Source organism: Sander lucioperca, chromosome 9 (genome assembly GCF_008315115.2).
Source record: "Sander lucioperca isolate FBNREF2018 chromosome 9, SLUC_FBN_1.2, whole genome shotgun sequence".
NCBI lineage: Eukaryota > Metazoa > Chordata > Actinopteri > Perciformes > Percidae > Sander > Sander lucioperca.
In genome coordinates this window covers 3,021,808-3,037,752 of record NC_050181.1, presented here as the reverse complement: position 1 = coordinate 3,037,752, position 15,945 = coordinate 3,021,808, and the positions used below count along the sequence as shown (strand labels likewise).

Sequence of the window (15,945 nt, the reverse complement as noted above, 5' to 3'; positions counted from 1 at the left end):
ACTTATACAGTTGACATGTATAGTGATGTTCGCAAACGAGTCGATTTATTTTTTTAATTCTTTCTTTTTAGTTAATACAAGACACAATAGAATGACCCTATAACCTATTTGTTAAATACGCTCTAAAGACGTCTCACTTTGGTAATAACATTAGGAGCCTCTGAAAACGCCAGCTCTTATTGCTGAGCAGAGCCAACTTATCTTTCCTGTTACTTTCCTATGCGACACTTTCAACCGTTGCGCTCTTTTACCGTATGGGCCTCTTCGGCCTCCGTAGTGGGAACTGATTGGCCAGTTGTATGTTGACATCCAATCACACCACGTAGCTGCTCGTACACATAGGCTGATTTTTTTTCTGCCGAATCGGGCGATGGGCTGCCCCGGTAGAGAGTCTTCATAACTGTCCCTGTCCCGGTCCCGTTTTTACCTACAGACGCTGCTAGTTCCGGTCAGACATGGAGAAAGTTGTCCTTGTAACCGGCGCGAACAGGTGGGTCAATTGAAACTGCGTTATAACCATGGTTAGACACTGTTTGTCATGTTGTTACAAAGTGACATCTCTCACGAGCTAATAAACACTGAAATGTAAATGAGTAGGCTATATGTTAACTAGGCGACAGAAACATTGTATCGCCACTGAGGGAAAGAATCCCTCCTGTTGAGAGATACACTGCTTCAAACTCCGTGATAAACTGACCGTAATGCTTTAAATAAATAGTAAAGATTATAATACTAATAGTAGTAAAGGCACAGGTTTCACATAAACTATAGCAACAATGGTTAAGTTAGGCAGGTAAAAGCTAATGAGTAGAGGTGTGTTTTAAATGACTCTTGAAGATCTCAATAGTGGGGGGAATGATGGTGGGAGAGATGTTTCTAGTCTGCCTTTATTATTTCTTCTCCAATTACTCCAAGTCTTCTTTGTTTACTATTTGATTTATTATATATAAATCTGTGATCACACAGTTCCTTAAGGGAAGTTTGGCTACATTGTGTTTGTCTGCCATTTGTCACTTTATTCAGCGGCATTGGCCTGGCCCTGTGTGAAAGGCTGCTGACTGAGGATAGCCAGCTTCTTCTGTGTCTGGCCTGCAGAAACATGAAGCGGGCCGAGGATGCCCGCTCTGCCCTCCTGACCTCTCACATCAACGCACATATTGACTTACTGCACCTTGATGTGGGCTCTGTGCAGTCAGTGCTCACTGCTGCTCAGGAGGTCAAGGCCAGGTACTCTTTCTAAGATACATTGACGTCATGATACTGTTGATATACCCGTCCTCAACAATGAATATGGAATTGAGATTGATCTTTGATGCATATTTGTGCTTTCCCACAGGTACAACAGAATTGACTTTCTGTATTTAAATGCAGGAATTATGCCCAACCCACAAGTGGATGTCAAAGCTTTGTTCAAGGGTCTGTTCTCCAGGTAAAATCCTAAAGCCTTGCTTTGATTTGGGTCTTTCTATTTTTTTTTATTTCATTATGGTTTAAAGCTTCATAACTGTATACTAGTGCAACCTGTCCATTATCCATGTAATAGTGTACCCTCTCACTACAGGAATGTCATCAACATGTTTGCGACAGCAGAGGGTCTCTTGACTCAACAGGACCGCCTCAACTCAGACGGCCTGCAGGAAGTTTTTGCCACCAACCTCTTTGGTCATTTTCTCCTGGTACACCACAGACTGTACACATACATGAAATCTAAAATATGATAACCATTCCCTTAATTTGACATAGTGTACATACAGTAGTCCTCAGTATTAGATGTTGCTATTTGTTATTTGCTGCAACATAGTGAAGTAGTATTATGCATATAGTATGGTATTGCAGATGGATTTAGTTTGTGCATATGGCATATGCTTCTGCATGTAGATACATTTGTTAAAAAATAAAACTGTTGTATTGTGTAATGTATTGTGAAAGAAAGACATGTTTTGGTATAGTCCTATAGTACTATAGGTCTGTTGTGAAAAAAAAGAAAATGGAGAAACTTTGATGAAATAAGCAAACCTAGATGTCTGTTTTTGGCTATGGCAGTGAATTGATTACCTGACAAATGAAAATAATGCAAGCGTAATGATGCCCTAGTCTCTGTGGTCCAGATCAGGGAGCTGGAGCCCCTGCTGTGTCCGGGAGGTCAAACGTCCAGGATAGTGTGGACATCCTCGAGTAACGCCCGCCGCTCTGCCTTCAGCATCGAGGACATTCAGCACAGAAATGGGACGGAACCCTACAGCTCCTCCAAGTACGCATCAGACATGCTCAGCCTGGCACTCAACAGACACAAGAACAGCCAGGTTTGTCTATCACACAGTCCGCAGATTACTGGTACAGTAGTGACTATTAGCATCCACCCACATTCCAAAATTCAAGTCCTTTGCAAAATCTCACAATGTCATGGAAGTTTAGCTGGAAGAGGAGTCAGCAGTGTTAACTCTTGCCCTATCTTCCTCTGCTTGTTTAGAAGGTTTGTTATAAGAAGGGTGAAGGGTCGTTCCAAACAGTTAGTGGGGAGAGGAAGTGTTGTGTGCATAAAATGTCGACATTTTCCTTTTCACTGCATTGTCATGTTGTGTTTAGACAAGATCGCAGAATATTTAGCAAAGGTCAAATCAAATACGAAAAACTTGATTATGGTCAAGTTTTTCGTTTTTGATTTTACAGAGCATGCCCATGGTTTCTTTAATTCTCTTAATGTTGAGAGTCCTCCACAACTGTGGCTTCATGTATTTAGTCAGTATGCAGTTGATGTTTTTAAAGTAGTCATTGGTCATGGAAGACTGTAGCCTGGCATAGCTAGAGTAATTCACAAATGCATATTAGTCTGGATGTTTGCGCCGGACGGAGAATGCCAGTTATGTCAAGTAACTACGTTACTACATTACATTGTCAGTCATTGTCTTACACCCGCCCCATGTGAGTTAAACAGTCTTGATTGGCCCGTTTAGGTTCTGGATGGCTGTAAATCTGTTTGAATGGGAGGAGGGCCAGACATATCTGCCAGAGCAATGGAACATGAGCTTTAGATTCATCTGGTTTCCAGGCCAGAAAGACTGTAATGGGGGGAAAGTAAACAAGACTTACATAACTCTGTCGTGAAACAATAGGTACAATTTTGGTCCAAACTAATGTGCTTTTAAGGATAGGTTATTCTTTTTCAGCGCGGGTTCTACTAGAATGTTCTAGATCTACTGTATCTTTTGTACCATTTACAAAAATGTTGTTTTTTTTGTGAGTTTTTTTTTAATGAACACAGACATCTCTGACAATCCCTTTAGCTCCCTGTTTTCTTGAAATAAGTTCACAATGTTTTTGCAGGCCTAAACAATCCACTCCCACAGCATTCTCAACTTCAGAAAGTAACAGATACTATACATCAGAAGAAACCTAAACATTCATCTGTTATGTGAAATAAACGTCTTCTTCTCTTTGTGACAGGGGCTGTTTTCCTCTGTAATATGTCCAGGACTGGTGATGACTAATCTGACCTATGGCATCCTCCCCTCCTTCTTCTGGACCCTCATCATGCCCATCATGTGGCTGGTGAGTGATCTTTTTATTCTACTCATCTCTATTAAAGATGATTGGAGTTATTATGATATATTTTCTTTCTGTGGTGAACAGATTAGGATCTTTACCAACACATTTACACTCACACCATACAACGGAGCAGAGGCGCTGGTATGTTGTCGACATGTCCTTTTGCTGTCTATATAACAATCTCTCTCTACAATGAATGCACTGTGAACACAAAGTCCTGCTCTGGCTTTTCACAGCACTGGTTATTTGTTCAAAACCCTGAGTCTCTGGATCCAAGAGCAAAGTATCACAGTTTAACATCAGGACTTGGAAAAAACTACACTCAGTCTCGACAGGTGAGTAACCAGAGACCACTACTTCCACAGACATTATACTGCTCAAGTCTGCTCTATGTGAACCTCAGGTAACCTGAATCTTAGTATTATAGTAATTCAAATATTCATGAGAGACTGGGTGAGTTGAGATGCTTTTTATAGAATATCAAGCAGGAAACCTTGAAAAGTTTTAAACTGGAAGATGTGATTAATGCAATCTGCCTTATTTACATGTAATGAATTCAGATTTTCTGCGTGTTTTTGTTCTCGTTTCAGATGGACATCGATGAACAGATGTCTGAGATCCTTTATTCAAAGCTTCTCGAACTTGAGAAAGTAATGAGAAGGAAACAGAGTGAGGGGAATGCAGACAAGTAAGCTAATGGACAATACCTCAGTAAGATAGAGTAGAAGTGAGTCTTTTGTAATGGATGGTTTTGCTTTGCAAATGTTGTGTGCAATTTGTGATGAAGAAAAATAAGGGTGCTCTTATTCTTTTCTTGCCAGTTGTACCATTGAATCGTGTGTCTTTTCTTTCTGTCTTTTCTTCAGACTCACATGCCTTTTCATATTTACTACAGTAAATGAATGTTGGAAATATGTGTTGTATCTTAAAAGATTGGTCATTCACAAACTCGCCCTAAAATATATCGAAACGTTAGTCACTGTTATGCACCTTATTAAATAAAGAAAACTAATAAGACATCTGTGCTGCACCGGAGATCTTTTTTTCTCTACACTGACCTGTCCTGCCCTGGTTGCACCTGATTGTTGTGGTTTGCAGAAGCACAGAGAACTCTCTCTTTTCACCCTAAAATACCTATTGTTTTGCATTTGCATCATGTGAGATCAATAACCAGCAGGAGTCGCATCTGTTGCTGCTTTCTTGTTGAAATTTCGATACCACCGCCTGCTGCATCTTCACCTGATATCTGTTATCATGTTTCTTCTACAACAGGCTTCTTACCTTACAAACTTTTAATTAGCTGTATGCGTATTGTCTTGTTTACTGAGGCCATCAACCAAACACCATCAGCACTACCATCAACTGTCATCAGTGGCTTCTTTTATCACAAATGATACACTAAGATGCATAGTTAACTGAAAGAAATGGCATGTTTACTGCTAAGGTCTGTAGACCAAATAAAGTGTATGAATAAATCCTTTCATGATCTCTTATGCACGAGTTGTGCATTGCTGATATCCTTTTACTGATATTTTTGATTTAACTGCTTTGGGGTAGCAAAAGGCTTTGCTAGCTAAACTGCTTATTGCATGAGTTGTGTGTGGCTTTGGCTGTTCCTGACTGACATGCACTGCTTCCACACTGAATTACAAGATATCTGGCTTTTTGCCTCCTCTGTATGAGGTTGACTGCTGTATTTTCTCATCTGGCAGATCAGAAACAATTAAGCATCAATTCTTTTTTTATTATAGAAAATGGAAGAAAAAAAGAGAAAATGTGCATAACAAATATGCATCAGAAGGCATTTTTAAAGCCATTTCAGAAAGAAATACAGCCAAATAACTGATTAATCAGGGAAATCTTCAAAGCTTGGTATTTGTTATTAAATGCTTTCATTGCACTTTAGCATTTGATTCTGAGTGCAGCGATTTTGCGCTGAGGTGCAAATGAGCATTTGTCATAAACATGCACACGTGGCCTGGGTCTGAATAGGGTTTCATTCTTGTTTTTAAATCAAATACATCCATGTCTCAAAAGACAAGCCTCAAGTTACATTAGAAAATGTATCTTCAACCAGTGTGACAGCTTCCTCATTGTGCTAAGCTGCCTGTACAGAGGGCAGACTTGCCAGATATGTTATCACCAGCTGTTACCCAACATGCCCCCTGCTGGCCCTCACCACAGCATTTGCTGCTTTTCATAAACTGACAAACCCCACTTAATGTTATGATATGCATGGGAATACATATGAGCATAGAGTCATGGCTGCACATACAAGGTGCTAGAGTTTTTAATAGCAATAATTGTATGGTGTCCATGTAGAGCTTACTATGCTAACAGAGATATTGGTGTATGATTTTAGAAATGTCTTATGTGTATTTATTTAGGCAAACCTAGAATATGTATTTAATAGCATGAATGCAATGCATGCACATTGTAGCAGAACCTGTTTACTGCAGGCACATATTACCAGCCTAATGTGATTTCCTCTCAGAAATTAAAAGCCGGATTATTCTAAGAGAACATGAGAGGACACTAGTGCATCGTTACATAATGTAAATAAAAACATTGCAGCCACCGTGTGTTCAGATTGGTGCGCGCTGTACGATGTCCCGGATGGTGCTCGCACCGGAAGAGAAGGTGCAGTTCTCCCAGCCATCTTGTGGCAGCATCCAGCGGATTGTTCGCATCAAGCCTCGTAGAATCGGAGGTGAATCCCGCTGAAGGGGCGCCATCATGCCCGGACACCTGCAAGAAGGCTTCGGCTGCGTCGTAACCAACCGGTTCGACCAGTTATTTGACGATGAGTCCGACCCGTTCGAGATCCTGAAAGCTGCTGAAAACAAGAAGAAGGAGGGGGCCGCCGCTGGTTCCACCAAGTCCGCGGCTCAAGCAGCAAAGCAGCCGAAGAAGGAGTCACAGAAGGACCGAAAGAACCCGCTGCTGGACAAGAAGGAGGAGTCCCAAGCTCCAGTTCCACTGAAGAAAGAAGGTAAAAAGAAAAAAATCACCTGCTCTCTTGCTTCTGTGCAGTGCACGTTTATTTTCATCTTTTTTCGTATCAACTGTCATGTGCATCTCTTGTTAGCTACGTTAACGTTAGCAGATGCTGGTCTGAGCGAAACACAGCGTGATGTCAACCTGACAGTCGGAGATTAGCTAAACAACAAGAGATGTATGTACCGGGTAACTATATAAACAAGCTCAGGTGTAGCCCACCTGCAAAGCCCTGTGCAGACTGGCGAGCCAGTGTCGCAGACATGGTTTCCACCAGCATCCTACAGAAAGGTGTAGTGTAGAGTTACTGTCTGGTGGATGATGCTTCGTGCACTGGCTACGCAGCTCCGTTATCGGCAAAGCAAATTCCTAAGATATTCACCTATGCACTGGGAAACTAGGCTGCTCTTTGTTTGGGTTGGTGATATGATGTCTCTTCTGAGTGAATAATTTTTTTTATAGCTTAGTCGTCTAAAATTGAGTTCACTAACAATGGCACCGAGTTAATAAAAAGAGGCAAGCCCACTGTTAGCCAGGATTGTAAACAGTGTGCAGTGAAATAAAGTGTAGCGTGCTGACGGAGTAGGCTACACCAGGAGCTTTGCAAGACAGTTTGCACCCAAACAGTCCTGCACGTAAATGTACAGAAACGACTGTCAAACACAACTGAAATTTTGAATTGTTGGAAGTGTTTCACTGGGCTTGCCTAAGCATAAATCTGAAGAAATGTTCAAAGTTGGTCAACCTGTTTAGCTGAAAGTTGAGTTTTTGTCATCATACTATTTGGGCACACGATGGGAATACTGTTTTTCTATATTTTTATTATATTTTAGAGGAAACAAAACAGCAGTCTAATGTGCCCAAACACTACATATAGCATCATAAGAAAATGGCTGTATCTCAGAACCTACGAGGAGCACAATCAAGATGATTTTTCAAGTGATGTAAACATTTTAAAATTGTACTGTTAGATACTTGCCCAAAGTATGTCCATACCAGATTTCAAGACTTAGGACCAATCATAACAAATGTGGCATTTTTCCTTATACTAAATATAGTCTTTGGGCACAAATAGGGTAGGGAGTTATTATACTAATTGAAATGACTGCCTACTGAAAGTTTGATTCCCATTTTAATGCTCCTGTGATTTTTTTAGGTATTAGGCGTGTGGGCCGAAGACCAGACCAGCAGGGCCAGCCTGGTTCCCAGCATCAGGGTGGGCAGGGTGAAGGGCGACCTGGAGACAAGAGGCCGGAACGGAGACCTCCTCGCGAGCGCCGTTTCGAGAAGCCGGCAGAGGACAAGCCCGATGGAGGTGGCGAGTTCTCTGCAGACAAGTGGGTAGCTGTGATGAATGATGAAGAGCATATTTAAACGTGCTGATAAGATCAAGGCTCTCTGGTGCGATCACAGGATCATCAGGATCTTTGCTCACTTAACCTCAACATCACAGCCATCTGTAAATTTCTTTTTGAGCCTTTGGACAGCCACTGCCATTAAGAGCAGATATGAAATGTGTGTGTCAATGAGCTTGTAAAAATAAGTGCTGACCACTCCTTTTATAAGGTCATGTTTACACGCTTTCTCTTTATTTTATTTTTAATTTAGTGTCTGTTTGTGTTCATCAGGCCTTCTGGAGACAGGCCCCCGAGAGGGCGTGGTGGCGGACGGGGTGGGCGTGGTGGAAGAGGACGGGGCATGGGCCGAGCAGAAGGCTTTGACTCCCGTGGGAAACGAGACTTCGACAGACACAGCGGCAATGACAAATCGTGAGTCAGTCCTCAACTGAGTACAGACCAGTGAATATATATTAATATTCTATATAAATGATTACATCCCATTTTTGATTATTTATCCAAGAGGTACCTTCTACAGCTGTTAAACTGCCAACGGTTGCCAGTACCAGGTTTGTTTATTTGAAACGAAAGCCTAACTGACCTAAAAACTCTATTCTCAGTTATCGGCAGGGTTTCCACTAGAAAAGTTGTTAGGCGGCCAGGTGTCCAGTGTTTTGGGGTTAGTCGCTAACTTCTATGCTAACCCCCTTTACTTTGATCAGCATGTGGCAAGCAAGACACAGGAACTTGGCTTGGTTTTTAAAGGTTTTAGCATATATTCCGCCAACAAAAGTACAGACACAGCACTGCTGCATTGAGTTTTGGTGGGAAAATCATGTTTTTGTCCTTCCTGGATAACGAAGATCTTCTGTTACCCAGGACATGTCCTCTGTTATCCAGATTGGACATGTTAATGAAAATAGTTTTTTTATTAGTATTTATCACGTTTCAAGCATTGTGTTGATAATGTTAGATTATATTAATAAAATAATATGTATTTATTTAATCTTTTATGGCATTTTTGCATTATGTCATTCCTGGCTAACGGGATGTCATCCCGAGTAACAATGACACAGTCAAGTGTTTTCAAGTCATTTTCATGGTATATTACACAATCATGTTTTCCTGTGAGTATACAATAATAACCTGATAACCTTTACTGTAAAGCATTTTAAGACTTCTTTCATCATTTTTCTGTTTTTGGCATGGAATATTGTGTGACCAAAATCAAACGATGAGCCCATTTAATTATAAATACCCAAATATATCATATTAATTGTGTTAAAAACTTAGTTTTTTTTAACAGTGTGCGTTTGATTAGCTGTAACTATGGATATGCCTAAACATTTATATGCTAAAAAGGTAGACATTTAAATATTTTTTAAATCCATTCCCGTTACCCAGGAAGGACATTTTTCATGGAATAAATCACATGATTCATCAAAAAAAGTTAAATTGCATTTCTAAATTAAATTCCTGTTGTTGAGATGTATATAGAGCACTCTAATGAAAATAGAAATTGCTTGAGTTGGCATTTTTTGACAATTTCATTTATTTTCAAATTTTAAATCCTTATTCGTCTTTGACCCATGTATGTATGTATGTACAAGCCTCAACATGGGAAAAGTAACTACATGTACATACTGTGAATCGTTTTTTGAATTGAGAATCGTTTTTGAATCGAAAATCGATATTGAATCGAATCGTGAGCCTAAAAATCGGAATCGAATCGTGACATTTTCTGAATCGTACACCCCTAATTAAAATATTCAATTATAAAATGGTAGACACCCGTACTCTACACAGAATACTTTACATTGAATAACAGTCTAAATGGCATCTCAAAGTGTTTCTTAATGACATCTCAGTTAAGCTTCTTTTCCCTTCAGACTTGAGGTCAAGGGTTGTTGTTGGTTTTCGAATGACGGTTCATTGTGGGCTGTAAGTATTTTTAGGCTGCATACATCAGTGTGTGTGTTTTCCTTTTTGTTTGCTCCAGCAATCAGAAAAGTGAGGAGAAGCGCAGTGGCAGCGGCTCACACAACTGGGGCAACGTGAAGGATGAAGCGAGGTGAGTTTTCAAGAACAGACACATGGCCTAGTTATCTGAGCATTAATGTCTGCAGGAAAATGATGCACATCCGATTTCTGTACTACGTGTGGTCTATATATAAAGTGGCTCTGTTTTTGTGTTAAAATAAACAAGTGCACCAGTTTCAATGGAACATTTTACAGAATAGTGTCTGGTAAGGTTTCAACTGGAGGCAATATTTCAGCATTGACAAGGTGGCTGTGTGTCTCTGTTCCCAGCGAGGCTGAACAGACTACTGCTCCAGAGACGACCCCAGAGGGAGAGGAAAATGCACCTGCCGGCTCTGAGAACAAGTCAGTATCCCATTTCCTGTCAGATGTTCAGGTGATAATCGGATGTTAATGGATTTCATCTTTTTAACAACTCCAGAAAAAGTAGTTTGAAGCTACAGAGTCATATGTCCTCACACTGGGATGTTTTCCTTTTGGACTGTGGAAGTTGTTCTGTGTCACAAACAGTATCTCTGCATGTGCATTTTCATCACAAAGCTTTAGCGCAAATGGGATCAACATTGTCTCTAACCTTTTGGCCTCAGGATTAGAGAGCATGCATAGAGCTAAGAGGATTGGCAGTTTGAGGTTTAAGGTCCTACATTGTTGTGTGCTGGCTTTCCAGAGAGAACGAAGTTGAAGAAGTTAAAAACGAAGGCCCCAAAGAGATGACCCTGGACGAGTGGAAGGCAATGCAGGACAAGGAGCGCACCAAGGTGGAGTTTAACATCCGTAAGCCCAACGAGGGAGCCGACAGCCAGTGGAAGAAAGGATACGTGCTGCACAAGTCCAAGAGTGAAGATGTAAGTATGGGGATTTATAATATCATGTGAACCAGACACCTTTTCTCCCCTGCACCAGCTCTGTACAGGCTCATGTTTAAGGCTCCATCACACATACGTCACTGTAGCCTCAAACGTCTTTTAGTCTTTTTAAGTGTTTTTTTGTTTTTGTTTGTTTTTCAAGGATGACCTGGATTTTCCACATTTTAACCAGGCAAAAATAATATACTGTTGCTGTAAACATTTTAGCATAATGATTCTAAAGGTTAACAATGAATTCTTTATTAATTAATTTTTCTAGCACAGAGCAAATAAAACGGACAACATGAAACCAAGACAAACTTACAGCACTGATAAAAGTCTGATTAAGGCTGCAACAATCATTTAATTTGCAGATTCTTTTCTCCATTAATTGTTTTGTTTGTAAAATGTCAGAAATTAAAAAAATAAGTAAAGGCACATCACAATTCCTCAGAGCCCAAGAAGATTTTTTTTTTTTAAAAGTCTCGTTTTGTTCAACAAAATGAGTCACTGGTTTTTTAATTTATTTTTTATTGTGTATTTTGAGGCTGCTAACTCAGAAGCTTTTGAGTGTGACAGAAAGTTGACTGACTAGTCTGGACACTGTTCTTCATTCATGTGCATTACCAAAGTACTGCTGTTTTTTCAGATGTTATTCCAAAGCTGACAGCCTGAGTACCTTGCTCTGCTTTTTTCCCCTGTGATTGGTGTATTTAGATTAGACCTAGTATGGTGACTTCTGTGTAGCATGCGCAAACTTGGTTTCAGATGCACATTGCTGTGTGTCTTGCCAGCTCATCTGACATGATATTAATGAAAACCCCTATGCTGTCTTTGCATTTCAGAGGCCTGTTGGTGCTGTGATCGAAGCCGCAGAGACGGAAGCAGAGCCAGCCCCTGTGTACAACAAGGTGCCTGCAGCTCTCACACTGGTATTTCATCCACACAGTCCATGAAAACATTAGTATTAAATTAAACAATCTTTATAAAGCCACCTGTTAGAAAACGGTGAGTGGTTTAATACACCTTCAATTATTGAAAATGGTTCATCATTTTTATTTTGCATGGCTCCAGAGGAAACAAAGAATCTAAAGACAGTGTTGGTGCTATGCAGCTAAGCACCACTAAAAGAACACACGTGTTCACTCGTTTCATTACTGGTTTAAAAACATGCCTCTTAGTACGGAGTGCAGTTCACGTCTAACATTACTTTAATCGTCTGTTTTTAGCAGCAGGGCACCCCGGATGATTCCAGTGACCACCACTTTCGCAAACCAGCCAACGACATCACATCTCAGCTGGAGATCAACTTTGGAGACCTGGGCCGCCCCGGTCGCGGGCGCGGGGGAGCTCGCGGAGGCAGAGGAGGCCGTGGCGGTGGCGGCGGTGGCAGCGGCGGGGTAGGCAGCCGGACGGCACGCGGGGGAGGACGGTCCGAAAAGGTAACAATAAAAGCTGTTGTCGCTGCTAACGGCAAAGGTTTAGTGTCCCTCACAAAGGATTTAGCTCACTGACTGTGAACAGGCTGTAAAACCACTGACTTGGAAAACCTGCTGTGGAACCACTTAGTCCCTGAAATAACAGACTGGCGACCACGTGTCCCATAATGCAAAACTCACAGACTGACCTCATGTTAGTGGTCAGGTGTTTTTTTTTTTTTTTGTAGTAGTAGTAATAGTGCTTAGTTATGTGAATTACAGTTTTTAATAATAGTATAGTAGCAGTAAGCAATAATTAATAGTATTGAACTGTCAAAAGCTGGCATCAAAGTCTACTCCTTTTTACTATTTTTTTTTAATCTAGCGCTGCAACTTATCAATTAATTTAGGGAAAAATGCCTCTCCCAATTTTCCAAACCCCAAGTTGATATATTCAGAATTCTTGTTTATTTCAACCAACAGTCCAAAATACAAATCTATTTGGTTTATAATCATAGAAAACAAGACAACAGCAAAAAATCACATTTAGGAAACTGGAACCAATGAATTGCTGTCATTTCTGTCTAAAAAACCACAACCCTATCAACTACTCAACTACTCAACTACCAAACTTGCTGCAGATACATTTTCTGTCATTCAATTAATCAAATTATAGATTCAGTTCTACTTAAATCAGATATTTTACTGATTTAAATTATATTTGTACCAATTTTGTTATATTTAGGCAAGGTTCATGTACTGCTCCTTAGTTTTGACAACAATAAATTAAAATGTTTTAGGAAAGCATGTTTACATTCCAGAAAGTAAGTAATCAGTTAATATAATAAGAATATAAGTAATCTTAAGTAGTGTAAGCAATACATGTAGGTACCATATCAGCATTGGTATAAAGAAATGTTCACCAGCTAGTTGCTTCTTCCAGACGCTGGGTTTTTAGAGTTTTTACTAAAAATGACGCAGCGAGAGCGTTGAAAGTGAACCAAAGCATTAAAGTTGCCGGCCGGAGAGTCACGACGATGAGTTAAAAGACGCTAAAGCACTTAGTAGAGCTGACAGGACCTGTAGATTGACAAATTATTATCTATCTTTATTTTATTAGACAGGGACAGTGCATATTAATAAACATTTCTGTAAATATGGCAGATTTAGCCAAAAGGCTAGTTTTCATCTGCAGTCTCTGGCCTGATGTCTATGACTATGAGTGAGAACTTTTCATATCAAGTAGTAATGTGATCCATTGTAAATGTAAAAATATTAGGGCTGTACCGAATACCCTTTTCTGAGCTTCGAAGCTTCGGTGCTTTTCAACGGCGCATATTCAATGCTTTGGCAGCGGCGGGGGAAACCAACATTTCTGACCGCACTTGAAGGCAGCTTTGGAAAAAGAGAGAAAATAAAAGGCGACAAAGTGAGAGATGAAGAGAATCTGCTTTGATATTGCAGAACCTGTTAACAAAATCCTGGGCAGTTCAGTGCTTGTGTTTCGTGTTGTTCCTTCATAGTGTTAATCTTTTTTACAGTAACGTTACGGGCCTTGCACGTCGCAACTGACGAGTCTGATAGCCAGTTAACGATGCATGATTGTCCACAGCGAGTTGACATTGGGTTGCTTTTCACCAAAAGTTGATTCTGACTTAACTTTTTGCCACAGGCATTCAAAATAAATGGAAAGACCTGCGTTTGTGCAAATTTCAGCCTGCATGCACATTTAAAAAAAAATAATAATAATAATATTCAAATCCTTAATTGAAAATCGAATACCTACCCATCGAACGAATATTCGGATCCAGTCATAAAAAATACTGATAATAGCACTCTTAACCTTGTCCTGGTTTTTGTGTGTGTTTCTCCCCAGGCTAGTGGAGTGTCTGTCCCCAACGTGGATGATCCTGAGGCCTTCCCAGCCCTGGCCTAAAGGCTCCTCTTTTACCACCAGCCCACCCATCAGCCCTTCCGGGCCCCTCTTCTACGAGGCTTGCATGCTTACCACATCTTCGAGTATATAAGAAAACAGAGAAAAAAAAAAAAGATTTTAAATGACAAGAAAAGACTGTCATCCCATAGCACTCACTTCACCAGAGGACTAAAATTTTACCTGTTTTAAAGGAGAACAAAAGACAAAAAAAAAAAAAAGGCGAGAAAAGGACCTCTTGTTACACTGAAGTTTTGTATTTAGGAACATGAAAGCAGGGATGTTTTCATACTTTTTTTCAGAGATTATGCATACTTCATTGATATTTTTTTTTTTGTGCTGCTTGAATTTATGAATTTCTGCAATTAGGTTGAAGTGTGTGTATCTCTTCCCCTGAAGCTTTTGTGCTTTTTCCCCCTCATGACTTCAGCTCAGTATTATGGGGTCAGACTTTCAACTGGAGTTTTTCCTCCCAGTAATACACACTGATGTGGTAGCACTACACTACATAGGATACTTGTATTAGATATCTGAAGTATGGCTTAACATGCATTTAAAGTGTAAATACTCTGATCCTGACTACCCATCCCTTTGCAAGGCGCAAATCGGGGATGGGTTACCAGGCCAAGTGACTTCCTACTAAAGCTTGGTATTTTTCTGCTTGTGCAGTGAAAGTAAATGCCTCTTTCCATTTTTTCTTTTCTTTTGATAGCTTGCCTTTTTTGGTGGACCAGTGGTTAGTGATGCTTTGTATCCCCTGATCCAGATGTGCTACCTGTGTTTTCAGGGTGTCCCAGGGCCCAATGTGTATATCTTTAGGCTGGTCCTCGTAGGTCATACAGACTGTGCTACTTGTTACTTCAGGACCACTAAGCAAATATTGTGGGTGTGGGTGGGACTGAATGTGTGAATTTGACAGCTAGTTACTTAGAATTTAAGTATTCTTCTCCTCTGAACTTGCAACTTTCAAAACAGTAGACTGCAAGTTCTCACCTGATGTAGTTCCTACTCTTTTGAGAAGTAATTGTTGAAATCTTGGTGCGTATGATACATAGACCATGGACATACCTTGCTCTTAGAGAACCTCTAATGTCTTTCAGATCTCAAAGCACTTGGTTTTTGGCACTACTCCTCTGAAGATTGTTTCCCCCCCTCTGTTAACCATATTTGCTGTTTTTTTAATTTTATTTTGTGCAGCACAAATGCATAATTTGTCTAAAAGAAATGTCGACTGTCATTGTGGAACAATCATGAGCTACAGAATGTAATGTAAGCTACTGGTGCTTTTAGCCACCTGTGTCAGCATTTCCAGTGAGCATTTTCTTTTAATGAAGCGGGTATATTTCGCATTGGGTTGGGGTGGGGGTACTGAACATTAAGTGAACTTAAAGCTTTACATGCTGTCTTCTGCAAAGACTTGCTGGTGATGCACTGATACAGACGGCTGGAGCAGTTTTCTTGTCGGACTGTTTGAGCCACATGACGGTGAAACTTTCTTTGCAAACATCCCTGTTCTAATAAATTGCTTTAGAGGTGTTTAGAGGGTTACATGTATTCTGCCAATGGCTGTTGGGTTGTTTAAAATCAATACTGTGATTTTAAAGCTGTAAACAAATGTGCTGTCGACTCTTCATTGCTTGAAGCAGAATGAAGCTGTGCTGTCAGTGCTTTTCCATGATAATCCCATATAAACGTAACAGTCCAGAAGGGTTTAATACCCGTAGTTGTGAGTTTATTAGGTACAACGAACTAAGGAGACGTTTATAATATTGAGGCTACCCTTTATTTATATAAATTGGTTGGATATAATGGCTTAAATTCAACAGCAC

At 40.2% G+C, this 15,945-nt stretch overlaps 2 protein-coding genes across 5 annotated transcripts; both read left to right on the top strand.

The window, feature by feature from the left end:
- Window positions 1-286: 286 nt before the first annotated feature.
- On the top strand, window positions 287-4,372 carry LOC116045810 (3-keto-steroid reductase-like). Its single transcript, XM_031293680.2, has 9 exons — window positions 287-490; window positions 1,024-1,227; window positions 1,337-1,429; window positions 1,562-1,676; window positions 2,109-2,303; window positions 3,445-3,549; window positions 3,631-3,687; window positions 3,783-3,881; window positions 4,137-4,372. Exons 1-9 carry the CDS (start codon window positions 456-458, stop codon window positions 4,236-4,238), a joined length of 1,005 nt encoding a protein of 334 aa, XP_031149540.1. The 5' UTR covers window positions 287-455; the 3' UTR covers window positions 4,239-4,372.
- A 1,782-nt stretch (window positions 4,373-6,154) lies between these two features.
- On the top strand, window positions 6,155-15,731 carry serbp1b (SERPINE1 mRNA binding protein 1b). 4 transcript variants are annotated; one of them, XM_031293677.2, is made up of 9 exons: window positions 6,155-6,538; window positions 7,700-7,880; window positions 8,172-8,312; window positions 9,880-9,951; window positions 10,191-10,265; window positions 10,588-10,765; window positions 11,611-11,697; window positions 11,998-12,207; window positions 14,060-15,731. In XM_031293677.2, exons 1-9 carry the CDS (start codon window positions 6,283-6,285, stop codon window positions 14,117-14,119), a joined length of 1,260 nt encoding a protein of 419 aa, XP_031149537.1. In that variant the 5' UTR covers window positions 6,155-6,282; the 3' UTR covers window positions 14,120-15,731. The 4 variants fall into 4 exon arrangements, with proteins under 4 accessions (XP_031149537.1, XP_031149539.1, XP_031149536.1 ...); XM_031293679.2 differs by having other exon boundaries at window positions 6,156-6,538; window positions 11,611-11,676; XM_031293676.2 differs by having other exon boundaries at window positions 6,156-6,538; window positions 11,995-12,207.
- Window positions 15,732-15,945: the final 214 nt, after the last annotated feature.